This window comes from Carcharodon carcharias, chromosome 21, assembly GCF_017639515.1.
Source record: "Carcharodon carcharias isolate sCarCar2 chromosome 21, sCarCar2.pri, whole genome shotgun sequence".
NCBI classification, from domain to species: Eukaryota; Metazoa; Chordata; class Chondrichthyes; order Lamniformes; family Lamnidae; genus Carcharodon; species Carcharodon carcharias.
This window is the reverse complement of record NC_054487.1, coordinates 78,552,327-78,579,339: the sequence shown is the minus strand read 5'-3', so window position 1 is coordinate 78,579,339 and position 27,013 is coordinate 78,552,327. Positions and strand designations below refer to the sequence as shown.

At 41.3% G+C, this 27,013-nt stretch overlaps 1 protein-coding gene across 4 annotated transcripts in view; it reads left to right on the top strand.

Annotated features, from left to right (window-relative positions):
* Positions 1 to 27,013, top strand: part of LOC121293259 (host cell factor 2-like) — a 74,163-nt gene that overhangs the window by 35,206 nt on the left and 11,944 nt on the right. For 3 of the 4 annotated variants that reach the window (XM_041216129.1, XM_041216132.1, XM_041216131.1), the window contains 10 exons: positions 3,174 to 3,361; positions 6,674 to 6,898; positions 8,467 to 8,574; positions 10,999 to 11,218; positions 17,164 to 17,300; positions 18,293 to 18,443; positions 20,173 to 20,396; positions 21,566 to 21,812; positions 23,542 to 23,702; positions 26,067 to 26,466. In XM_041216129.1, coding sequence (XP_041072063.1) covers positions 3,174 to 3,361; positions 6,674 to 6,898; positions 8,467 to 8,574; positions 10,999 to 11,218; positions 17,164 to 17,300; positions 18,293 to 18,443; positions 20,173 to 20,396; positions 21,566 to 21,812; positions 23,542 to 23,702; positions 26,067 to 26,466 — 2,061 coding nt within the window. The remainder of the gene's footprint in view (positions 1 to 3,173; positions 3,362 to 6,673; positions 6,899 to 8,466; positions 8,575 to 10,998; positions 11,219 to 17,163; positions 17,301 to 18,292; positions 18,444 to 20,172; positions 20,397 to 21,565; positions 21,813 to 23,541; positions 23,703 to 26,066; positions 26,467 to 27,013) is intronic. The other variant, XM_041216130.1, reaches the window with a different exon arrangement.

The window sequence follows — 27,013 nt, the reverse complement described above, 5'->3', positions numbered from 1 at the left end:
GCAAGTTATCAGCCATAGTTCTGTACCTAGTCACTGTGAAGTGCACATTCACTGCTTGATTTAACTTATTTTACTGTTTGTCTCTAACTAATGCCTTCACCACCTTCCCACTCCTTCCCTACCCCCAACATTAGCTAAAATAGCCAAGTCAGCATTTGAAAGTTAATTATATGGGGATTCTTGAGCCTGAATCTCTATACTTTGCACATTGGAATGACGCACAACAGTGACTACTCCAGTGCCTTTCCCTACTGTCATTGCTGTTAGTCATACCTGATGGGATTCAGTCGTAATGTGCTACTCTGTATATCAGTATTTGTAATTGGGATTAATCTGTTTGAGTTTATTTAAACAAAAAGCTGCATTTTGAATTGCAGAGGATTTTGGCTATATCACAGTTATTCCAAAGCGATAGTAATATATGTTGGGCAATGTAAGGGATTGATTCTTATTCCTTTGAGACCATTCATTTATATTTCATAAGTAAATTAAGAAAGGGAAACATTTATTGTTTTTTTTTTTATCAGTTATTATTTGTCATGAAGGGTGGACTGATCAGGGTCCTTAAGATTATGAAAGAAGTTTGATAGGGTAGGTAAGACGTTTCCAGGGGTTACCAGAGCCAAAGGCCATAAAAATGAGATTGTCATTAATAAATCCAGTTGGGAATTGAAGGGAAACTTCTTTAAACAGAGAGTGGTAAAAATGTGGAACTTGCTACCACAAGGAGTAGTTGAGGTGAATAGCAAAGATGCATTTAAGGGGAACCTAGATAAAGACATAGGGCAGAATTTTAGGGGGTGTGAGGTGGGGGGGCCTCTAAAATTTCCTGAGTGGCCTTCCTGACCTCTCCACAATTTTATGCGGGGTGGGTGAGGCCAAGGGAAATGGTTAATAATGGTTACTTAAAGGCTGCTTCCCACCCAGCCTCAGGTTTGAGGCTGGCGGGAGGAATTTGGGGTTGGGGGGAAGCCTGGCTGGGCACCCTGTTTGGACCTCGGGCGGGACTTTCCATTTCAGTTGCCCCCTCCGGCCCCCACCTTCCCCGAGGTCTTCCCCCGAGAGCGCTCTCACCCCATTCCCCCAGCCTCTCCGGCAAGATTCAGGCCTCACCTTCAACACCTGCCATGAGACCCCCCTCGTAAAAACATAGGAATCCCAGTGCGTATATTGACCAGTGAAGGTAGGCTTGTGGTAGACCATAGTACAGAACCCGTTGGCAGATCTCTCAACTATCACATTAAGGAAAGGGAGCTCATTTGAGCGTTCCATTTCAAAAAATATTGTGGTTCCTAGAGTTTCACACGCTATAACATTAGGCTTATCGGTAACCTTGTAAATAGGTCGCAAGCCACTTGTTCATTATGCAAGCTTGATGCCTAAATAGGGCACATCAAGGCATCCTGCAGGATAATGGCTTTCCTTATCAGTTCATTTCGCACTGTATGTTACGCAAACTCATGAATGCCTAAGGCAGCCACTTTCGGTCCTGAAAAGTGCTCAGTCTACCTCAAATTACCCTGAGAGGGTAAGGTGCCTCAAAAATTTGAGCAACAGGTAAACGTAAGAACTAGGAGCAAGAGTAGGCAATTCAGCCCCTCGAGCCTGCCCCGCCATTCAATACGATCATGGCTGATCTCATTTCGGCCTCAACTCCAATTTCCCACCCTCTCCCCATAACCTTTCAACCCGTTATTAATTAAAAATCTGTCTATCTCCTCAAATTTATTCAGCGCCCCGGCATCCACTGCACTTTGAGGTAGTGAATTCCACAAATTCATGACCCTTTTGAGAAAAGTAATTCCTTCTCATCCCTGATTTAAATCTACCACCCCTTAGCCTAAAACTATGGTCCCACAAGGGGAAACATCCGCTGCGCGTCTACTTTGTCTATCCCCTCTAGTGAGTATAGGCCTAAACTGCTCGATCTCTCCTCATAAGACAAGGCCCACATCTCTGGAATCAATCTAGTGAACTGCCTCCAATGCAACTACATCCTTACTCAAGTAAGGGGACCAAAACTCTGTGCGGTACTCCCGATGCAGTTGCACCAATCCCTTGTACAGTTGCAACAACACTTACCTATTTTTATACTCTATTCCATTAGTAATAAATGCCTAAATTCCATTTGCCTTCCTTATTACCTGTTGTACCTGCATACTAGCTTTCAGCGATTCATGCACGAGGACACCCAGATCCCTCTGCACTGAAGCATTCTGAAGTTTCTCTCCATTTAAATAATAAGTCTCCTTTTTATTCTTCCAACCAAAATGGATAACTTCACACTGAAGCTAGCTGTTTCGTGCTGCTACTCTGCAGTAGCAACACGAGTGGTATTCGCCACTAACAGGATGTTGCTGTCAAGCCAAAAAGACGTTCTGCCTATCACACAAATGAGTAATGTGATATATGAATTTCAATGCCAGTGTGATGCTAGGTATGAAGGCTGTACACCCCAATGACTGACAGATCGTTTCAAACAGCGTGTATCTTCGGCTAAGCGCAACAGACGAAGTACTGACTGTACGCAACCAGCCCGTGGTAACAAAACTGAAAGCATAGTGTCCAACATTAGATTTAATTCCGCGATTGGACGGCACTTGCTAAATAATCCTCAACGTGCTACGAATTACACTGACAACCAATTTAAGATCAATTGAGCTTGTAGTGTGGCTCACTTGCGCATGCTAGAAGCTACATATATTCACACACAGGGCCCTGTCCTTTGCAGACAGAAGGAGCACGCCCACACAATGCAATCTTTTTTAACTAAACAAAAGGTCGTAGAACAGCCATTCCCTGGTTCATTCCCCGGGACAGTGCCTTTACCAATCAGAGTTGACCTGCCTAGTTTGAATTTAAACAAAAGCTTGGCAGTTAACTGTTCCCTGGTGCATTCTCCATGGCAAAGCCTCTACCAATCAGAGTCCACTTGCCAACCAGTCAGCACTGTCTTCTCATGCAGCATAAATTTGTGTTCCCTTTACAATTGGTATTCTTGCAAATCTGATCTCCTTTTTCAGCAGCGCTCAAGTTCTGTACTACTGAGTGACTATTACAACATTTTAACTGAGGAATGTACTTCATTTGGAGGAATATTCTAGAACTTCAATTAATTATTCAGTTTTTGGTTTGTACAGTACTTTACATATTTCTACTTGTATTCTGTAAAGGTGCTATGACTCCAGTGCAAGTCTCTGCTGCTCAGGTATCTGGGATGTCTTCAGCAGCAGCCCAGCTGGTTACAGTCTCCCAGCAAGCTGTACAGACAGTAAAAGCTGCAGTTTCTTCCTTACCTGCTGGTGTCCGTCTGGTTGTCCCAGCTCAAAGCACCACAAATGCTGTTCCCTCTGTAGTAAGTGTGAGTATTTACTTTTCTTTCCCTCTTATCTACCAGTTAAATCATTAGTTCATTTTTATCATGAGGCTTGAAGTACAGTGTGAGGGAAATATAACTTGTATATAGTGGAGTCATAACATTCTGTTCAAGCTGATTATATAGTGGGGACAGGGAGGCGGTGGCGTAGTGGTATTGTCACTCGGCTAGTAATCCAGAGACCCAGGGTAATGCTCTGGGAACCTGGTTTCAAATCCCACCATGGCAGATGGTGAAATTTGAATTCAATAAAAAATCTGGAATTAAAAGTCTGATGATGACCATGAAACCATTGTCGATTCTGCTATCCTTACCTGTTCTGGCCTCCAGATCTGGTGACTCCAGAGACTTGCAGAAACTTCCTAGATGTGACTCTAGACCCACTCTTAAATGTCCCCTGAAATGGCCTAGCAGCCCACTTGTTTCTCAAGGGCATTTGGGGATGGGCAATAAATGATCGCCCAGTGATACCCCCACCCCATGAACGAATAAAAGAATAATTAGAAATTGGGGGAGGTGTGTTTGATTGGTGGCAAGAAGGAGGAATTTTATTGTACTGTTCAACTGATAAATGATTGTCCGATTATTGAAGGGGTGTGTAAGTTACTAAAATGTACCAATTTGAAAGCCCTTTTTTAAAAAAAAGTAGAAGGTTTGCAATCAATGTTCCCTTTAATTTTTCTTGAGTACATGGATACTTTCTTTAGGTGTGCAATCCCTTTAAATTTTTGCTTGGTAATTTAAAGGGGCTGACTTGTGTTCCGCCTGCGCAGGGACTTTTGAGTTTCTGCATGTCCATGCAGCTTAAAGGGAACATTGGCTACAGTAGCGCTGGAGCACTGCTTGGCAGCGTTCAAAGAACCTGGAGCATAATTCTGACACTTAACCACTAATACAGCCTATCCATTTGAGGCTGACCTTGTGGAAAAATGCCCTAATTAGGAACATCTTGAGGTTAGGTAGAGGCAGCTTTGCTTTTATCAGAAGTTTCCCTAGACTAGTATATCTCCTGTGGCCTTGCACATAGTAACTTAGATTAGATGTTATTTCATGACTGGAGCATAATAACATGCAGTAATGCTGCTTGGGAGCAGCATCTAGCCTGCCACTCTGAGGCCACAAATTCTAAATGCTGCAAAAACATCTTGACTCCATTTACCTAACTTGGATCCTTCTCTCTGGATAAGGGAAAAAAAAAATACAGGGCTATGGGAAACAGCAGGAGGATGGAACTAATTGGATAGCTCTACCAAAGAACTGGCACAGGCATGATAGACTGAATGGACTCCTTTTATGCTGTATCATTCTGTGACTCTTTGATATGAGCTGAGATATACAGTTCCAAATCAGCTGTACTCTCCAGAATGTCAACACAGAACATCCACCAGACAAGCGAGAATATATCCCACCAGGCTTGAAGTTGAGGGTGGGAGGAGAAGCTGCTATCAGAGATGATCTGCTGATGATTAAATTGCAACCAAGTGAGGCAGTCGTGTGGACTGAATAGCAGAGGAGAGAGCGGATTGTGAGATTCACTACTGAAAACTGCAGAGTGGCCAAGGAGAACAAGGGTGGATGACGCACAATGGTAACGGTCACCATGGTTAGTGCTGTTTCAGTGCTGTGGAAAAGGCAGAAAACTGATTAGAGAGATTCACACAGGCTACTAGGAGGGATGAGCACAGTTTTGGAAGGCAAAGATATGCCACGCCAAAGGATCTTGGTGAGGAAAGGCAGTTCAGAGACGGGTTAATAGCTTGGAAGGACAGAGGGATTATAGCTGGGACAGGTGTGTTATAAAGGCAGTTTTGAAAGCCAGCAGCAGTACAGTCAGCAAGGAAAGGAAATTATTTGCAGTGGTACCTACAATGGGAGGCAGGAAGGGAAGTTGGATCTTTTGTCGTAGGCTGTGTCCCACGACTCGAGGAGCACGTCTACTCAGGATGGTGAATTTCTGCCATGGTCTTCATGAGACCAAACAGGCCAGTTGTTGACCCGGAAATCTCTGGGCACACAGGGCAGGACATCCCATGAGGTAGCAGGATCTGGGGTGCAGGATTTGTTTCCTTTCCTTTCCTTCTCTGCTGCCGCTCTACCTCATCATTTTGCAGTTTGGACTCAAAGCTTGATGCAGCTTGTTATACAAATTGTTGCCATTTTGAACAGTTGGTAGATTGGCAAAACTCCTGCAAAATCAAGTAGGATCAACTGGACACTGTATCTGGATGGCTGAAAAGCACACACACACACACACACACACAGACACACAGACACAGACACACACACACACACACACACACACACACACACACACACACCCCGCCCCCCACCCATCCCCTGGCAAAGTCCTGCTTCCTCAACTTAATGACTGGGAAGAACTGGCTACCATTCATTCAAAGTTGGATGTTTATTGGGAATTGGGTTGAGGAGCAAGAAGGTAGGTCACCCTGTTCTAGACATTGGTGTGGAATTGTAGATTGACTAATAGAAGCTCTTCCTTTCTTTTCCTTTCTTTCCCATCTATCAGGAAAATCCTTACTACTTTCTCCCTTTTTACAATATCACTTTGTTGCTTGTGAATAAAATCCTCTTATCTGAGTATTGCTTGGTTTTTTCACTAGGGCAAGGGAAGCTTTACTTCATGCTGAAGTGCTTTCAAAGTATGTTTAACTGTAAGCTTATGCTTTTATTAAGAAGTAATTGCTCGAAAAGAACTTGGAATGTTAGATAGTAAGTAAATTTTTTTTAAATGCATGAAAAGGTATTGTCTTGAACTTTAATAGTCTGGCTGCAAATTAGAATTTATTCACAGTGATTTATTTTCAGGATAAATTGCTGGTGGGAGGAATCATCAGCCCCTTGTTGGTGAAAAATTAAGCCATTGCTAGCTGAATTTCTCCATAACACATCAGGGAAATCGGAGTCCATGGGAGGATATTGTGTTCAGAAATGATGTATCTATTTATAAATGACATATTTTAAAAGTTACCTATAATAAATGTTGTCCTTTACCGTTCATTCATAATGGAGAGATTATTCCTGGTTGCAAGTCCCAAAATGCAGTATACCAGATATATTTTTCACTATTGCTGGATGGACAGTGGAGGAATGGTGATTTCAATGAAGTGAAGACAAACAAAGTGAATTTTTCTTAGTGTGGGTGAAAGAAGCTTGTAGCACTTAATTGTGAAGTGAATGTTCTTTGTCATTGAGCCATAATGGACAGGTGTAAAAGTAATTCTAGCAATGTATCTGCATTCTACGAAAGATGTGTAAAAGTGCCTTTATGTTGTGCAGGTGAACACGCCGGCCACAACAATGCTGAAGACAGCAGCTGCACAAGTGGCAACGTCATCTGGCTCTCTTGGCTCTGCTTCATCCCGACCTATTATAACTGTACATAAATCTGGTGCATTGACTGTAGCTCAACAGACTCAAGTTGTCACCACTGTTGTGGGCGGTGTCACCAAAACGTTCACGCTTGTCAAAAGCCCAATTCAAGTCGGTGGTGGAGGCTCCCTGGTAATTAGCCCTTCAAAATTATTAAATGGCTTTGCATGTCAGATTTGTGCTAATGATTTAATGAAGCCTCAAGGTGATTTCTCCTCATTGAACGCTGAGGTGCGGGTTCTCAACTTGCTGCTCGGGTATTAATCTGGCCTTGTGGCTTGGTGGCCCCTTAGGAGAGGTCATTGGAAATTTGAATCAGGTGGGCTCTGTAATAAGCATCCATAATGGCAGTTTTACACCTGAATGGCAAGTTGAAAATTTAGCTTTGAGGGTCTGAAAATGTGTGGCTGGCCACTGCTACAAAAATTGGCCTGCATAGCGCAGTGTAGGTTGGCAAGTGAGAGGCTGAGCAATGGGGGTTAGTGCCAGATACCCCTTCCCTTCCAAAACAGAATTTATAGAACTTATCCTCGCATTTTGGAAAAAATAAAATGCTCTCATCTTTGGGGATCCAGGCCTTGACCACAGCCCAGAAGAATGGAGACTGGCATGTACCTGCATTCGTTATAATGTTGGATCCTATGTTGGCCATTGGTGCAGGAACCTTCGGTGTTGGAAGCCTTCAACCCACTCGTTGTTCCTCGGGTGTAGATGCTGCGGTTGTCGCAATGTTTGACTGTGTTCCTGCACCAACACCTCTTGTTCAGTTTTCCTTATTAAACAAACTGGGGTCCTATGTGCCTTGCAACAAAGTGTTAGGACACATATAACTGCTTGATACTTCTTGATCTCAGCTGTGTCTTCAGAGGAACACTGGGTGGAGAGGAGGGAAAATTAGAGGGCAAATTAACTTTTTAGGATGTTCATTTGCACTTAACAGCTCATTACAGAGCAACATTAGCAGAAACCTCAGGATTAAGTCCCTTTTTCATCTTGTTAACTGATGCATCATATGATGAAACTTGAAGAGATTAGTTGTAATTGGGCATATGTGGTTTTATTCATCCTGATTTACTTTTTGCCTAGTTTTAAGATTTGTTTTCACTGAACCATGAAAATTTGTATAGCAGGAACTAGTTGTTTCATGTGTTTGAGGTTACTAACTTGGAGAAAACAAGATGGATTTTTGTAACAATTGCCATCTTGCTTTGCTGGATTGTGTACAGGTTAGCGTTAATTTTAACTTGTGTATGGTCTGATGTGTGAACACAAAGTAATTTTTTTAAAACTTGCCTACTTCTCTTGTGTATGTTGGGCGTAGTAAACTTTCTTTTGTTTCCACGAAAATTGTCTATATGTATCACCAAGCACAACTTTAAGAAAATTTTATGTCGGTCGTAAATTTTTTAGCATGAATATATGTATGTTTAGAGCCTCCTTGGCTCTACTTTCTGGAATTGCTTTTTTAAACTCCGTCATCTTTTCCACTGTTCTGTCATTTTAAAGCCTTAAAGTCTTTTCAGCTATAGTCACCTCACCTAACCCTTGTGCCTTGCACCTTGTCCATTGCTTTATTCCTTTTATCTTTTTTAATCACCTCTGTAAAGCACTGTGGATTATTTTCTATCTTAAATTTTTTGTAAGTGCTGGTTGCTATTGTTGTTAACCATGTGTGACCTGTTGAAATTTGTTCTGTTTAGATCTCCAATCTGGGGAAAATGATGACTCTTGTTCAGACAGCCCCTGTACAAACTGGTGCTTCAATCACAGGCCAGGCTACTGCTGGGTCTTTGGCACAGTTCATTCAGGTATGTTGTGTTACATTTTCATAATCATAACCTAGAAATGACTATGGCTGACAGTGGATAAATTAACTGTGTGTTTAGCAGTTTTAATGTCTCTGTTTAAATAGCAGATAGAACAACACCAAGAGACAGTGCTAAGTTATCAGTGATACTGCCCACAGTGATTTCCAGGAGCATGTGTTGTTACAGTTATAGAAAATGTATGGATCCATATCTGTATTAAAAATGTTTCATAGGGTGAGCACTTCTGTCTACAAATGTTACATCCTGTTGTCATACTTTTCTTTCAGCATCTACCATTATTAATTAGTTGCTCAACTGTTCCCATTTCATTTTGTTCTTTCAACCATCACAATATCGTTGCAGGCTGTGGCCACTAAGTGGCTCTGGAGAGTGGCTCTGAAGCCTTCCCTAACCAGTTACCATTTTAGATACAAAAGCAACATCATTAGCAATTTACTTTTCATAGATATATATTCTTTAAGAAGCTTACTGGGTCGTCTTTGCCTTTTCTGTGTTATTATTCCTCAGTGCTGCTACTTGCTGCCATGTTTCTTCCATTTGGGAGATCAGGTGACATAGTCTGTGCCACAGACTTTTCTGTGGCTATTATCAATGCTGCACCATATTTCAGTGAATATTTTGTAGGTTGGAACAGATTAGTCCAGTTCTCCTTACCTTTATTCCCTCAAGGTTACACACTGTGCGATAGCAGAGCACTACAGCAAGCATTTGAGAACTAAACAACAAAACTTGTACTGCGTGCATAGTCAAATTCAGATATAGTTCAAGGCCAGCATTCTACCTTGTGTCAGGGACACTTTGAAACATGATTTTGCACCACACTGGAGTTGTACAACACTAGATATGTACCCTTATTTGGGAGACCAGCTAATAGAGAAGGTCTTGCACTACTTTCCGTGAGTCTACTTGACAGCATGGTGAAAATCTGACTCGACTTACGTTGATGATTGATGTATTGTTGAGCATTTCATAAACTTTAAATATCTGAAGAGTTAGGACAAAGCTATCTCTCTGGTGGACAGTGTCTCCAAGCATTAAAAATTCATCAACTAGGGAACAAAGCATTGCTTGTATTATCTGTGGACCTCCTTTATTGCTGGGGAAAAATATTATATACACTGAAGCTCAATGACAGTGCAGCTTGATTCTGAATGCTATATATTTCATGCAGTAACACCAGTCTTATAATGGCATTCTTCTGAGTTCAGGAAAACACCGTTACAGATTATAGAACAGTTTTTAGTTCCTTTCCTTACAAAAACTGATCAAATTTGTTATTTTTAAAATTATAATACAGTATCATAATTGTCAATTGGAACTTCAGTATTTATCAATTATTAGGAAAATATTAAATCTGAAGGTGATTATAGTCATGTTTCTGCAGTTTTTGCTTCAGTTATTAAACTTCAAATTTGCTTTCTTTTACTATTTTTATATTTTGTGTTTTAAACTCTTACACACCTTAATGAACCAAATAAATATCAGTTAGATGTATGTTTAATTTATATGTAACTGTGTTATAGAACTGAGGGATTCATTGAAATTTTCGAAACTGAGATTAGCTGATGTTTGTTAGGTAAGGATAGTGGAAAAATGGATCAGCCATGATCAAATTGAATGGTGGCACAGGCTGAAGGGGCTGAATGTCCTACTACTGTTCCTATGTTCCATCTGTTCACCCAAATTTATAGCACTGTGGCATTTTCCAATACAGACAGTTCTGTAGTTGTTAAGATGAACCCCTGAACCTGCTTTTTCTAGCACTTTGTTGAGTCTCACACCATAACTGGCGATCATTTAAAATAGGATAAATACCAATAGAAATTAGATGCTAACTCTGCCCATCCCACAAATAAATAGTTGAATCCATTTATCTGTGCATGTATAATCAAGGAATGGAATACAAACTTTTGTGTAAAGTATACAGTAAAAAAATGTTTAAAACATTGCTTAGAAACAGAATAACTTGAAGAGCAATGAAAACAGTTAAGAACAAATATGGTGTGTGAAATGTGTAGACAAAGTTCGCATTTATGCAGGTTCAGTGGTATTATCATTGTATGCCATTTCACATTGCATTGACTTGTTTCTGTGATTGCTCTGTCCCATTGCCTGCCTATCTACTGTGTTTGCTTCATAGACATACATTAAAATTCTGCATGTTTCAGTATCAGAGCACAGGTGCAAATTGATTCTAGAAAAATCACAGCTGGCTATCTCTGTTTTAAACTAATTTGAGTTTTTATTGCAGGAGTCATACTATGAATTAGCTGTATTTTTTTAAATATACAAAACTGTGTTAGAAAAGAATGAAATAATTGTTTCTGGTGTATGTCTGCCATGGCATTCATCTTACTGTTTCCCATTTGACAAACACTTTGATTTATTTTAACACATTTGAAGGCAAAAGGTCCCTTTCCTCCAGGGACTATAGTGAGACTTGTAACAGCAGCAGATGGTAAGCCAGCAACAATAATCACAACCTCGCAAGCTGGTGGAATAGGTACGAAGCAAACGATCCTGGGTCTTGGCAGTGTCTCACCAACTAGCAGCAAACCTGGAGCAACCACCATCATAAAAACCATCCCTGTTTCAGCACTGATGGCTCAACCCAATGTTACAGGTAATGGGTGGAGTCTTCTATGTTTCCAATTTAAATTTCATGAATATTTATGTATGATAGATCTCTGTTCAGCTTGATTTTTTTTTTGTTTAAAGACTATATTTTTAAAACAGTTTTGCGACACACACTAGTTCTTTAGATATACAAAAGGTTCCAATTAATTGTGGAGCTTGTTACCTTCTGTAAGATTTCACACAAAGCCAGATTTTCGTCCCTGGGTTGGGTTCGCAGAGTCGGGAAATTCCTTGGCTCAACAGTTAGAAATGGCCGCCTGTAGATTGGATTGTCAGTCAGAATGGAGGTCTGAAATAGGAATTAGAGCGGACGACCCCGAGTGGAGGCTGCTGGGCACAAGGCTTGCCTCAGTGCTCTGGAATTGTGCTTAAATTTAGGGGAGGCGATGGCGTAGTGGTATTGTCGCTGGACTAGTAACCCAGAGACCCAGGGTAATGCCCTGGGGACCTGGGTTCGAATCCCACCACGGCAGATGGTGGAATTTGAATTCAATAAAGTCTGGAATTAAAAGTCTAACGATGACCATGAAACCATTGTCAAATGTTGTAAAAACCCATCTGGTTCACTACTGCCCTTTAGGGAAGGAAATCTGCTGTCCTTACCTGGTCTGGCCTACATGTGACTCCAGACCCACAGCAATGCGGTTGACTCTAAAATGCCCTCTAAACAAGGGCAATTAGGGAAGGGCAATAAACGCTGGCTTAGCCAGCGATGCCCACAACATGTAAATAAATTTTAATTTTTTATAAAAATATAATAAAACAAAAAACACTACTCGCCCCTCCTCCCTATGCCCCATCCTTGCCAACCTATGCCAGCCCATTCCCCTACAGTCATCCCCCCTCCCCCCATGGCCCCCTCATATCCCCTATGTCAGCCCATGCCCCTCTACCCACTTCCCATGGCCCCTCATACCCCACTTCCAATTTACTGCCAACTCATGCCATCCCATACCCCTATGCCCTTCGCCCCTCCATGTTAATTCACCTAGCATCCTTTGACTCTTCCTGGACAGCTTAATAGTTCAATGAGTTTGTGTATAAAAATGCATAAACATGTTTAATTATAACAATCCCTAAGGGTGCCTTACTTCTCCCAAAGATGCCCTGGGACCCCATCCAAAAAGGTGCCTTACCTCTCCAAAGGGGCACCCTGGCTATCCAAAGAATCCGCCAAGTTCAGACTTCCTTATGAGGAGCATGGCCAGGATGGATAGGCAGCAGCTTAGTTGAAGGGTCAGTCACGAGGGGACATAAGTTCAAGGTGAGGGGCAGGAGGTTTAGGGGGGATGTGAGGAAAAACTTTTTTACCCAGAGAGTGGTAATGGTCTGGAATGCGATGCCTGGGAGGATGGTGGAGGTGAGTTGCCTCACATCCTTTAAAAAGTACCTGGATGAGTACTTGGCACGTCATAAACATTCTAGGCTATGGGCCAAGTGCTGATAAATGGGATTAGGTAGGTAGGTCAGGTGTTTCTCACGTGTCGGTGCAGACTCGATGGGCCGAAGGGCCTCTTCTGCACGGTATGATTCTGCGATTCCTCTTACCTAATCTGCTTTGTGGATTTGGGGATTCATGCAGTCAGAGTTCAAAAATCAGAAGTCAGTTCCGACTCCAGCCCTGCCCCTGCAAAAATGGGAAGTGCTGTGTTCGTGGGCGAGACCTAGAAATTTTATCCATTTCCGTAGAGGCTCACCATTGTGGCGAAAATCCAGGCCAGTGTGTGGACCCAACCATTGTAAAGTGGATGGATTGAGGAGAGTTGAAAATTATTTTTCACTGAATTAAGAGTATTAACTGGAGTTAATTCTAAGGATCCTACTTAACAAGTATTTTGGTATGCGTTTGGAGTCCTAGGGGATAATTTTCTGGTCAACGAGCGGGCCGTGTAAAATAACGTGCGGTGACCTCGGGCAGGCGTCCCAACTTCACTGCGCGTCATTTAGATTTTCAGTTCGGCGGGCATGCAGCCGACTCGGCTGCGCGCCCACCGAACTGTCAAAGGCCTATTAAGGCCTGTTTAAAACTAATTAAATCAATTAAATGAGCTGCCCGTCCAACCCTGAGATTGGTGGGCAGGCAAAGAGCCCAGGCGGCCTTCGCATTTTTCATGGAACCTCATCCACAGGCGGGAGTGTTTATAAATTAAATACATTTTTTAATTAATGTTCCTTGACATGTCCCAGCCCATGTGACACTGTCACATGAGGGGACATGTCTTAAATTATTTTTAATTCTTTATGTAAATGTTTGAACCTTAAATCTGCACCTCAGGGAGATTTCTGCGCTCCTTCGTGCACATGCGCACGTAAGAGCACAGGCCCAGACTCAGGGAATCTCCCCCTGCCCACACAGGGAGCGCTCAGCGCTTCCAGGTGAGCGCCACACTGGGTGGGCCTTAATTGGCCTGCCTACGTAAAATGGCAGCATGAACCCGATTGGGGGCGCCAATCGGGAGCACGCTCGCTCCCACCCGCTCCCCGCGCACCCCCCGCCAACTGGGGGAAATTTCAGCCCATAGTGTAATTACAACACTAAAGAAGGCCATTCAGCCCATTGTGTCCATGCTGCATTTAATACCATAAATCTCAGCTTCTCAAACGTGAAGCCTGCAAAATCTTTAACCACATCTCACAAAAGTAGAATCTATGCTTTATTAGTTGCATATAAACCATATGCATTTTGTGAAAGGAGTTAACTAGATGAACGAGCTGCACGCTTCAGTTCTTACTATTCTCCTGATGAAAGGGAGAGGTAAGTGTCTTGCTTATCCTTGAATCATTGCTATACCAGTACGGTTGTTTATTTTTCATAAAATTTACATCTGTTTGGTCAGAGTTAAACAATAATGGAGCTATCAGCTTACTTGGTGTACTTTGTAGCCTACCAGGTAGTAGGGAAGAAATAGAAGAACAGATTTTCAAAGAAATTACTGAAATGCATAAACTACATAGCAGTGGTAATTGGAGATTTTAATTACCCTAATACTAAATTCAACAGCGATTGCATTAAGGGCAGAGAGGGGAAGAATTTCTGAATTGTGTTCAGATGAATTTTCTTGAGCAGGAATTCACCAAGGCTCCTTAGATAGCACCTTCCAAACCCACAACCACTACTATCTAGAAGGACAAGGGCAGTAGATAGATGAAACATCACCACTTGGAAGCTCCCCTGCAAGTCACCCACCATCCTGACTTGGAAATATATCGCTATTTCTTCACTGTCACTGGGTAAAAATCCTGGAACTCCCTTCCTAACAGCACTGTGGGTGTACCTACACCACATGGACTGCAGCAGTTCAAGAAGGCAGCTCACCACCTTCCCCCTCACCACCTTGAGGGCAACTAGGGATGGGCAATAAATGCTGGCCCAGCCAGCGAAGCCCACACCCCGAGAATGAAGTTTAAAGAAGTATCTTTCCTACCCAATCATGGAGGCAGTATTGCTGGATTTAGCCTCAGGGGATGAAGTGGGTTGAATGGAGAATGTTAGAGTTGAGGAACATCTTGGGAATAGTAATCATAGTATCATACGGTTTATATTCGTTATGAAGAAGAGCATGGAGCAATCTAGAATAAAAGTACTTAACTGGAAGAGGACAAATATGAGCAAATTGAAGATGGACCTGGCCCAAGGTAATTTGGAGTCAAAGACCGGCAGACAGATATTTAATGGAGCAATGGCACAGTGCGCAGATTTAAGGTGTTTGGCATCATAACCTTGATGAAAACTTTTTTGAGTGGTTAGGATTTGGAATGCACCGCCTGATAGGGTAATGGCCGTAGATTCAGAAATAGCCCTCTAATGAGAATTGGCTAAATTTTGAAGAAAAAGAAATTGCAGCAAAATGGGGAAAATGCAGGGGAGTGCAGCTAACTGAATTGCTCTTTCAAAGAGCCATCACCGACTTAATGGGCTGAATAGCTTACATGGCTTCCACCTGGAAACCCTGTGAAAGTGAGTACAGTATGGGAAAGCTGCATATCATCAAGCTAGGCTACAGCAAGTGGAATTTCTAGAAAGATAGCAAAAAAACAGCCACCCTGCAGAATTTTATAGGTGATTCTTTTTTAAACTGGTTGTGCCTTTTGTTCATTCTTGGGATGTGAGCTCATCCCTAATTGCCTTTGAGAAGGTGGTGGTGAGCTGCTTTCTTGAACCGCTACAGTCCATCTGGTGCTGGTGCACCGCAGTACTGTTAGGAAGCGAGTTCAAGAATTTTGACCCTGCAACTGCAATTTCTTTCCATGGTATGTGACTTGAAAGAGAATTTGCATGTGGTGGTGTTCCCATGTATCTGCTGCCCTTGTCCTTCTAGGTGGTAGAGGTTTTGGCTTTGGAAGATGCTGTTGAAAGAACCTTGGTGAGTTTCTGCAGTGTAGATCTTGTAGATGGTACACACTGCTGCCACTGTGTGCTAGTGGTGGAGGGAGCTTAAGGTGATGGATGAGGTGTCGATCAAGCAGTCTGCTTTGTCCTGGTTGGTGTCAAACGTCTTGAGTGTTGTTGGAGCAGCGTTCATCCAGGCAAGTGGAGAGTATTCCATTGCACTCCTGACTTGTGCCTTGTAGGTGGTGGACAGGGTTTGGGGAGTTGGAAAGTGAGTTAATCACCGTAGAATTCCTAGCCTCTGGCCTGCTCTTGTAGCCACAGTATTAATATGTATCTTCTGTAAGCCTACAGACACATCAAATGGTTGATCCACGAATGGATGTATTTGATGTGTTATATCATGCCAAGTGGTTTATTGCCCTAATCCAGTTGGAATATTTTTTTAAAAAGGATATTAAAGGAAATGGAGCCAAGGTGGGTGAATGGTGTTATAATGCGGATCAGCCATAATGTCATTGAATAGTGTAACAGGCTCGAGTGGCTAAATGGTCTACTCTTGTACCTGCCTTTCTAATAGTGAGTGGTCTGCTATTATCTGCTCTAGTGATTCACTCTTCCAGCTCTTGCCTCTGCTGCTGTTCCTTTACCATTATTCTGCAGAGCAGAATATTCCTATTGGATCGACCATTCCAGCTGCTGAACTGAGACCCAAACATTGAGTGCACAGAGAAGGCATACTTTGGATAAGTATAATTCTAGTCTCGGTAAGGAAAAGTCAACAAAAAGAATCTTAAAGAAAATGACCATCAAACTCCCGAGAGCTCACGTATGCTGATGTTAGGTGACCGTGCCTTGACGTAGCTAAATTTTTGGCTGTACATCTACAACATTTTATTATTCGTTTAAATCCAGCTTGAGCTGACCATTTGCATGAGAAATAGCTATGCAAATAAGCAACGGATGCTTTCAGTGGATGTTTATAACGTACTATAAATAATCGAGTAAATTCTCACTTAGCAATGCTTCCATGTAAAACTGGCGTAAATCACTTATGTGAAAGGTTTCTCAAAATACTGGGGCAATGTCACACTTACATAGTTATGCCAAAAAGTCCCAGGAAGTTCCAGGGCAGGATTTGGCAAAAGGAAATTTGCACCTGAAATCTCAGGAAATATTAGCATGAATCAGTTGTTGATGTGGTTTTTTTTCAGCTGCACCTTATATCCTCCATCCTTGATATATGAAAACCATTTATTGAGTGGTAGTGGTGCCGTGAGGTCAGAGTCTTTCCCTCACTGTACTTTCTTTCACTGTTTTGTGTTTTGACCTGTTATAATGTATCTTCCTGTTAATCTTGTGTGTGTGTGTGTGAGTCTCTTTATTCTCAGGGTTAAAGTGTTAGAGCGGCATCTGGAAGAATTTACTTGTGCTCAATTAGTTTTTCTGGATAAACATTCACAATTGTCCAAGAAAAATGCTAACAAAAGCAAGGATGAATGATGATAATCTAAAAGTAAACTTTAAATACTGCATATAAAAAGTGAATGCCTTAACCTCATTTACAAATCCTAAACAGTGATATATGCATTTTTCTCTAGGTGTGTCTGCATCTCCTGGTATGAAATCTCCAATAACAATCATTACAACAAAAGTAGTCACATCAGGAACTGGAGCTCCAGCAAAAATCATAACAGCTGTGCCAAAATTTACCACAGGACAGCCTGGAGTGACACAGGTATGGGGATAATTCCATTCCATGCTCCCAGTTTGCATATACTTGCTGGGAATGAACCTTCCAGTCAAGGCTGCAATTGAAATTTGTTCTAACTAAATAAACATACAGTAGATTATTGCATGGATGGACAGTGGATAGATTCACTATGTGAAGTGATACTGAATCAAACCAACTAGTGCAGTCCACACCTCTCATCAGTGTTTGGCTTGTTCTTTATCAGACGGTATTGAGGATTGCTTGGTTGCCTCCAACATCCTGAGGTTAAGGGAGGGAATAATTTTGGCAAGGTTACATAAGAACAAAAATTAGGAGCAGAAGTAGGCCATTCGGCCCCTCAAACCTGCTCCGCCATTTAATAAGATCATGGCTGAACTGATTGTAACCTCCAGTCTACTTTCCTGCTTACCCCTGATAACCTTTCACCCCCAGTGTTTATCAAGAATCTCTCGTTCTGCCTTAAAAATATTCAAAGACTCTGCTTCCTTCGCCTTTTGAGGAAGAGAGTTCCAAAGACTCACGACCCTCTGAAAGAAAAAAATTTCTCCTCATCTCAGTCTTAAATGAACGACCCCTTATTTTTAAACCATGACCCCCCCCTAGTTCTAGATTCTCCCACAAGAGGAAACGTCCTCTCCACATCCACTCTGTCAAGACCCCTCAGGATCTTAAAGGTTTCAATCAAGTTGCCTCTTACTCTTCAAAACTCCAGTAGATACAAGCCTAACCTGTCCTACCTTTCCTCATAAGACAACCCGCCCATTCCTGCGTATTAGTCTAGTAAACCATCTCTGGTACTGCTTCCAATATGTTCACATCTTTTCTTAAATAAGGAAACCAATACTGTATACAGTACTCCAGATGTGGTCTCACCAGTGCCTTGTTTAATTGAAAGTTAACCTTCTAGCTCCTAATTGTTGTCCAGTCACCCTGCTTGGTCAGCTAGTCACATTACTCTAACCAATAGAATGAAAGTTAGTCTTCCAATTTTCTAGGTGGTTCTGAAGACTCCAGGAACACCTGGTACCATCCTGCGAACAGTTGGTGGGACTCCTGTCACAGTTAGTGGAGTCAGATTGGTTACACCTGTCACTGTGTCTTCAAGCAAGCCTACAGTCCCAACTTTGCTAGTGAAAGGAACCACAGGTACTCATTATAATTTGTACTTGCCCTTGTACGGTTGACACAGTTTTATAGTCAGCACACTTATTTAAAAAAAAATTGACCATACTTAAAAGTTGTGCAGGAATATGTTTAAAATCTTCCATAGCCTCCTAAATTAATTGATATAAGATGATTGCAGTTAAATCTAACAGATACTGATCTGAGTTGGACTGATGGGAATCTGTTTTTCAGAAAAAAGATAGTGTATCTGGTTGAGATCATTGTCCCAAATCTAGTTACAGTTCACGTGTTACCAATTTATTAGGACCGTTGGGTTCCACTGATGTGTGCATACTGGGATGTAGTGCATTAAATGAGCATCCCCTTTCCAAAGCTGGCTGGAATCCATAACATGCCAAGCATTCTTCTCCAGTTGAGTTCTTATCTCAGTCAGCAGCTATCATTTGAATTATGAATTGTGTGTGTTTTCTCCAGCCACCCAGGTCTCATGAGGCATATGGCTGAGAGGGCAGGCAACCTCACCCAAGCTTCAAGCAATGCTACTAAGCTAGCTGTTGACAAAGATATGTGATGTGACAATGGTACCTAGCCTTTGTCTGCTATATAATTTCTGAAGTGCGGACAAGAACAGAAAGTAGGGAGATTTGTGGTGAGACAAGGTTTTACAATAGTGATGTGTATTCATCTTTCACCAGTTTGTGTTAGTTCTTTTAAGCTGCTTTTAATATATTTTTTCATAGCTGGATAATGGCTCCCAAATTGAATTAGCTTATCAAGTATAACCACTCCCCAACTTTAAATTTGGAGTGGCTGTTGGATGACACCTCTTCTGCTTTCTCATGGAGACTAGAAATGATTACAGGCACTTTCAAAATATATGATAGATTATGTAGGTAGATAACCCTGAATGTGATTCTTTAAACTCCCCTTTTAGAGTTGCTTTACAAGTTTTTGAAATTTTCTCCCAAAGAGCTATCTTGAGATAGCAGAGTTAACGAGGTAGCTCTTCACCACTCAGCCTTAAAAATGCCTTTTGATATTCTGAAGCACTCCCAGTTCCATGCTTTCAATGGCACTGAACTTCACCGAGGTTGAATGCTGACTGCAAGAAGTAGACGGGAAAACTGAGAATTTCTTCGCTTGCTCTTTTCTGTATAATATTGAATGCGTAATTATCCAAGCCTAATGGGGCTGGGCTCAGTTATGAAACAGGCAGACTTTTGGGTAACAGGACAGTGTAAAACTATCTGCTGTGTCAATCAGGAGATGCAACCATACTCAGCTGACCTTTTTTCTACTCCTCTCTCCATCCCCCAAGAAGAGCTGCCTGGCTTCACAAGGCAACAGCCGATGTCAGGTCCTATAAGGGGTAAAGGGCAATTCCTGCTGGAAGCCTCTGAAGAAGTTGTACCAATTGTTCAACAGCAATGGTAATCTACTTGAATTCAAATACTGCTGTTGAACATTCAGTATGAATATTTAACATTGGTGAACGTGTACTTGAGCTACATTCTACAAGTAGCCTGGACCTTTGTTTTACACTAACTATCTGCTCTCTTTTAAAATCAAAAGCTGCGCTAAACTAAAACATGTACATGAGAAAATATTTTGTATTCTATTCATGGCCCTTCTGTGTTAGCATCTGGGTGACTGCAATTGCAATCTAGACTTGTGTCAGAATTGTTTAGGGTTTCTTAACAAGCTTTTAATAGTTCTTGAAAGCTTATTGTTGTAATCTAATACTATGCAGGTGTCACTACACTGGGTACTGTGACTGCTGCAGCGACTACAATTCACGCTGGAGCGACTGGTCTTGCATCGTCAAACTTCACTACACCAGTCACTGCTCTGGCAAGAGTAACAACACTGGGCACTCAAGGGATTAGCACAACTATTGACCCTTTGGCTGTGGCACCAACAACATTAAAGGTTACACCAGGAATTGTCTCAACTTCTTCTATAGTTAACACTGAGGTAGTTATTCATTGTTTGTCTGTGTTTTTATCTTTTGCTAATTAAATTAAGTTTAACGTACACCTCAACCTCAGCCTTGTGTTTGCATCAGTTTGTGGCCACTTTACTTCCCATCTCTGTACTCTCCACCGAAACATTGGCCTGAATTTTTCAGTTGCTGGGCGTTTTCAGTCCACGCCCTCTCCTCACCAAGCTTTTCACTTTTTCCCCTCTGGTCTCCTGTGCATCCCTTCACCTCCTTTTGTATTTCCTTTGATGGTCACTTATTTAGCCACTTAAGTGCCACATTCTGGAATTCCATCTTTAAACCCCAATTTTTTACCCTGGTCCTCCTTTAAGCTCCTCCTTAAAATCTAAGCTTTTAGTCACCTCTGACCCTTCCTGATATCTCCCAGGTGCAGCAATTTTTTCTATGCTTCTGTGAAGCACCTTGGAATGTTTTTTTCTACATTAAAGGGACAATATAAATACGAGTTAGTGTGGCAACTGCCACTAGTTCCCCAGTATGTTGATCCTTTCCCTCATCTTCAAATTCCTCACTGATCTCCACAAGCTTGAAACAACGCCCTTGTGAAGAAACATTGCTTCAACTGTGCTCTACTGAACCCCCCCCTCCTGACATTTGAGAAAGATCCTTTTGCCATTACATCCCCTGCACTCTGGAATTTTCTTCCTAACCCTCCTAGCTTTGGTTCCTTCATTACTATCATCAAAGACTTTTTGAAAATATATATATATATATATATATATATATATTATATATATCTGGCCAAGCCTTCAGTCACCTATCCTAACTTCTTTCCTGCTTTCTACCTGATTTCCCTTTATAAATCATATCGAGCTGTTTTGTTATGTGAAAGATAAAATGCAAGTGTAATCTGGGTCACTGTGCTGGCTATGGCTGATTTACATTGATTGCCAGAGTTTTCCCCAGCACTAACGATTCTTATTTTGAAACAGATATTAACCAAAATTCTGAATTTGTAATGCAGAAGCACACTAAGGTTTTGGTACGAGTGTAAGAAGTTTACATTGGGAGTTCCTTTGTGGGTTATAGATTATTATGGTCCTCTACATTGAACAGTTATTCCTGAATGTTTACAGTTACAAGTAGCAAATGTATTCACAAGTTAATACTTTCTTGTTGTGTGTATTTTGTGTTTTGACAGCCCATGTTTGTGATATCAGGAGAAGCAGTAACTCCTCGAGTAACTGGCTTGGTTGCACATACCAGTGAAACTCAGGTGCCAGTAGCTGTAGAACAGACCGCAACTGCAGTATCTGTTTCAGAGAATAGTGTGCAAACTTCAGATCAACAGATACAACCAGCAGCTGAAGAACCGGCCCATGAAACTACAGAAACAAATACTACAAATACAGCTACCTCCAGTACAGCAAATATATCTCTAAATCAAAGTGAGTAGACTAAACAAAAGTTCGGCATCTAAGATTGGTCACCCATTTAAAGGATTGATGTTTATTAATGTTGAAGTTCAATTGCTACTATTTTGTTCCTGCTTGTCTTCTTATTACAAGCAAGGATGGGTTTGCAGAATGTGTGAGCTCATTTTCTGTTGACTTGGACCCTGACCGCTTCAACTGTTCAGAGGTGTACTGGAGCAATGAGAAGTAACTATTGTTTAAAATACTTTTTTGATTATAGTTATTCTGGAGAATGAGCATATAATTCACAGTGTTGCAGATGGAAATAATATGTCTGCCGTGCGAGGTGTCATACTTTTATGTTACAGATAGAAAATATTTTTTAAAAAATATATCCGCTTCATTTTGGGTGCTCCTGATCTTTGACCTGAAACTTGCAAACATTTTCCTATTTTCAGCTTCTCTTAGCAAACAAGTTAGTCTCTGATTATTGTTGTTACGTAAACACAGGCTTAGCTTAGACCTTGTGGCCTTAATGTGTCACAGGTCTACCCTCAGCAGAAGATATTACATCATGCAATCCTTTCCTGTCCTTGTAATGCATGTTATCCCACTTGCTGAGTGCTCTGTCATAGGAGATATTTAAACAACGAGAACAATATATATTATTATATAACTCTTTTAATATAGAAAACCATCCCAAAGAGCTTTTACAGAGGTGTAATCAAAAGAAATACGCTAAGCAAAGAGGGAATAACCGAAAGCATAGCCAAACAGGTGCATTTTAAAGAGAGCCTTAAGGAAGGAGAGGGAGTAGGGGAGCCAGAGGGGCTTTGGGTCAAGAATTCCAGGGAATAGGGCATAAGTAGCTTAAAGTATGGTTACCAATGGTGAGACAAAAGGAGGGGTGATGCACAAGGCCCCACGCAGAAGAGTTTTAAAGGTGAAAAAAGGGGCTGGAGGAGGTCACGGATGGGGAGGGGAAAGACCAGAATGAGATTTAAATGCAAGTGTGCAAATCTTCAGTTAGAGACACTGGGGGTCAGGGAGCCAGTTTAGATCATTGAGGATAAGGACTGTGGGCTAGCAGAACTTGGTGCAAGGTTAAATATAGACAAGACAGTTTTGAATGAGATCATTTATGGAAAGTGGAGGAAGGGATGCTGACCAGGAGAGCATTGAAACAGTTGCGTCTGGAGATGGCCCTCTAAGTCAAAGGCTGCAGAAAGTGAGCAGGATGAAATGGGATAACACACCACAGTCACAGAAAATGTCATATTAACTATGGCAGTACAAAGTATTATCTATCATTCAAGGTGAAGAATTGTCTTATAAACTTAAGTATAATCAGCAATTGTATATTTTTTAATCAACTGGACTCTCATCTTGTTTGCAATTTCATAAAAATCTGTATGTGGGTATCTTCCAATGTTGTATTCGGACACAGAGTGCGGAAGAAATAAAATGAACACTGGAGTTTTGGAGCATTCTCTTATGAGAAAGCAATTGGTACAATGCAGAGTGAGGTTTATTCCGTATCTCGATTCCCAAAATGAGGAAGAGAGTTCAATCCCGTAGCCTTGTTGTGAGCATGTGAAATATAAAATTTAACATGGTCTTTCCCAACTTAGTCTTCTCAAAAATATCACCTGTGATCCACAAAAATAAGCAAGCAAAATTCTATGATATTAACCTGTTATTCTTGTTAAACCGTACAGTGCTTTTTATTTTTTGTTAACCTATTGGGATGTGTATGTCACAGTTCAGCCACCAGACACAAGTAACAATGGTATGCCAGAAAGTGTACATGGCGAAACAGCAACTGCAGGAACAACTAATACAGCAACCACTGTCTCAGCAGCATGCACTGGAGCAGTGACCACTGTTACACAATCTACACCAACACCAGGCCCTTCATTGCAGGTAAGAAGAGAAGAAAATTATTCTGTTTTGACTGGCGTAACAATAAGCATTGTTTTTAAACTGTTTTATCTTCAACATATGAGAGGAAATTTGGAGAGGCTATACTGCCCAGCCTTGGTGTCCTGCCCAATCTCTTGACTTAACAATCCATCCAACAAGGCTCAGTGTTGGCAGGGGAGCTTTGCACACTTACCTTATGTGCAGCAAGACCTGGGAAATATCCAGGCTTGCATTGATAAGTGACCAGCAACATTCACACCACACAAGTGCCAGGCAATGACCATCTTCAACTCGAGAGAATCTAACCACCTTCCCATGATAATCAATGGAAATAACTTTGCCAAATCCCAAACCATCAACATCCTTGTGGGAGGTCATTGACCAGAAGCTCAAGTAGACCAGCCACATAAATACCATGGCTACTAGAGCAGCTCAGAGGCTGAGTATTTTCCAACAATTGGCTCCTCCAAGCTTCTCTACCACATACAAGGCATGAGGCAGGAGTGTGATGGAATACTCTCCGCCTTCCTGGATGGGCTTAGGTACAGTAACGCTCAACTATTCTGATGACATCCGTGACAATGCAACCAACTTGATAAGCCAGCTTAAACATCCCCCTCAACCGCTAGAGCATGGCTGCAGTGTAGTATCTATAAGATGTACTGCACAAGTCGTCAAAGTCTCATAAGGAGCATCTCCCAAGCTTGTGACCTCTACCACCTAGATCATAAGGCGTATGAGAACACCATTGCATCTTAAGTTCCTCTCTCAAGTCATACAAAAATCCTGATTTGCTTATATCATCACTGAGTGGAATATCTGGAATTTTCTATTTAATTGCATAATAGTAGTACCTTTACCGCAGGAACTGCAGTGGTTCGAGAAGACACACTTCCACCTTCTCAAGGGAAACTAGGGATAAGCCATAAATGCAGGACTCTTCAGCAATGTCGATATCCTGGCGATGAATAAAAAAGTGTAATTCACAGCAGTATTTTGAACAATATGGAAGTAAACTAAATTACACAGACTTTCTAATTGGCAATATAAGTGAGTCATTTAGGCAGGAGAAAATTAGCCAGGGTTCCCACTGCTGCGAGCATATTTTAACTATCGGGTCGCTGCCTGTTGGTACCTAGGGTGGGCCTGGTCCATTTTGAGGGTCAAACCTCACTAACATCGGGCTAGTGGTTTTGTGTTTGAAAATCAAGTGGTCCATTGCAGCTGGTTCTGGACTGCCTTAATATCGGGCAGCCAAACTGGAAAAAAAAGTAAGTCCAGTTTGGAGGTGGGGATCGGTAGACTCTGAGCAGCAGCAGCAGCCCAAGCTAGCTCTTTGGAGTCTGGAAGACCACTCCTGATTCTAGCCCCACAAAAACAAACGCCTGTAGGCTGTTCTTCGACTGGACCATAGAAACCTGTTTCTGCAATTAATCCATTCTAAGGTTAGAATTAAATAGAGATGATGTTTCGGTGCTTTAGCATCTGTTTTTACTCAGAACTATAACTGGAAATTATTGATGGTGATATAACTGGGCAAATGCTTAGCACATTTGTATAATAATACTATGTTTTTTTTTTATTTGCGATATTAGCCTTTTCAAAATAGGTTTGTTAGCATCTCAGACTAATTATGATGGGACTTGTATTCTCCTTGTATGAATCTTAATCGCTGCCTCCTAAATCTTCCCTTTGTCACCTACTTAAAACTTGAAATGTTTCTAGTTGTGGGCATACCTGGTCTACAGTAGTTTATACTTAATTCGGGGTTGCTTAATTCAAATTATCTGATCGCTCAATTTTTTTTACAGCAAATTACTATTTAGCTGTATTATATACTTTGTGGAATATGGATAATAGAAGAATGGTACAGTGCAGAAGGAGGCTGTTCAGCCCATCGAGCCTGTGCCTGCTTTTTGGTAAAACTATCTAATTAACCCCACCCCTCTGCTTTTTCCCCATAGCCTTGCATTTTCTTCCCCTTGAAGTATTTAATCTGATTGTCTTTTGAAAGTCACTGTTGAATCTGCCTCCATCACCCTTTCAAGCAACGCATTCCAGACCATAACACCTCACTGCTTCCTCAAGTCACCTCTGGTTCTTTTGGGCAAGCACGTTGAATCTGTCCCCTCTGGTTACCGACTTTTCTGCCACAGGAAGCAGTTGCTCCTTATTTACTCTGTTGGATAAAAAAAAAACAAATTTGTTGGATAATGCAAGTTATGAGCACAAAAATAATCATAACCATCAGGAATATTTTGTGTTTGCTATATCTAAAAGATAGAAATTGATGGAGAATATTATGTTATGCTTATGTTTTGTACTCATACCTGCAGTCTTAACTTTTCACTTTCGAATGACCAGGCCTCTTCGACAACATCAGGTGTTACTTCAAGCAGTAGTACATCTTTGTCAGATTTGAGCACGTCACAGTTGGCACCCACAGCAGAGACTGGCCAAAATCCAGAGAGTTCTGAGCTCCAGACTTCTTCCGGTCAGACATTAAAGAACTTTGCCCATGCAGTAATCCCACAGCCGACTGAGAGTCAGCAACCTGATCAGTCGGAGGCATTCCAGGGCCCACAAGAGAAAGTGGAAAGTGGTAAAGCACAGGAACAGTTAAGTCAAAACCCAGAGCAGCATCACCACCAACACCATGTCACTGCAACTGAGCCTTTTGTTACTGAAACAAAACCAGCAGACAGTATCCAACAGAAAATGACTGCTGGAGGTGTTCCAGCATCTTCATTGCCAAAAGCTACAGGTAAGCACCATGTTTTTTAAGTAACTTTTAAATGTAGTTCAGGAATAGGCTGACATTGTTCTCAAAAGGGGAACAGTAGCTATAATTGTTATCACTAAAAAGGACATCTTCTGACAGCAATGTAAGCTATTATTTGGAGTCAGGAAGAAGCTAGAACTCCATTTTATGAAGGGAGTATAGGTAGAGGCCAAGTATAAGCTTTTGTTCTTGGGATAATTCTGCAGATTAGTGCAACAAAATTAAAAATGTTACTTTGACCCACTACTTAAAAAAAAAATAGCTTTTGAGTAAGCCTGTGTTGCAATCAAAAATGTGAAACTGCAGCCTTAGAGACAATACTATTATATTAATGGCTATAAATTATTTTACATTAATTAGAACACATTGATAACAAAGAACTATTAAAGTTTTCTACATCTGATTTCTAAAATAATCCAACCTCCTGGATAAATTTGCATTCTGTACCTTGCAGGATGTCAAATTTAGGTCTTTTTTCAAGTTGTTTTATTATATATTTTGTTTACATCACAGGGGCTATCTCTGGATT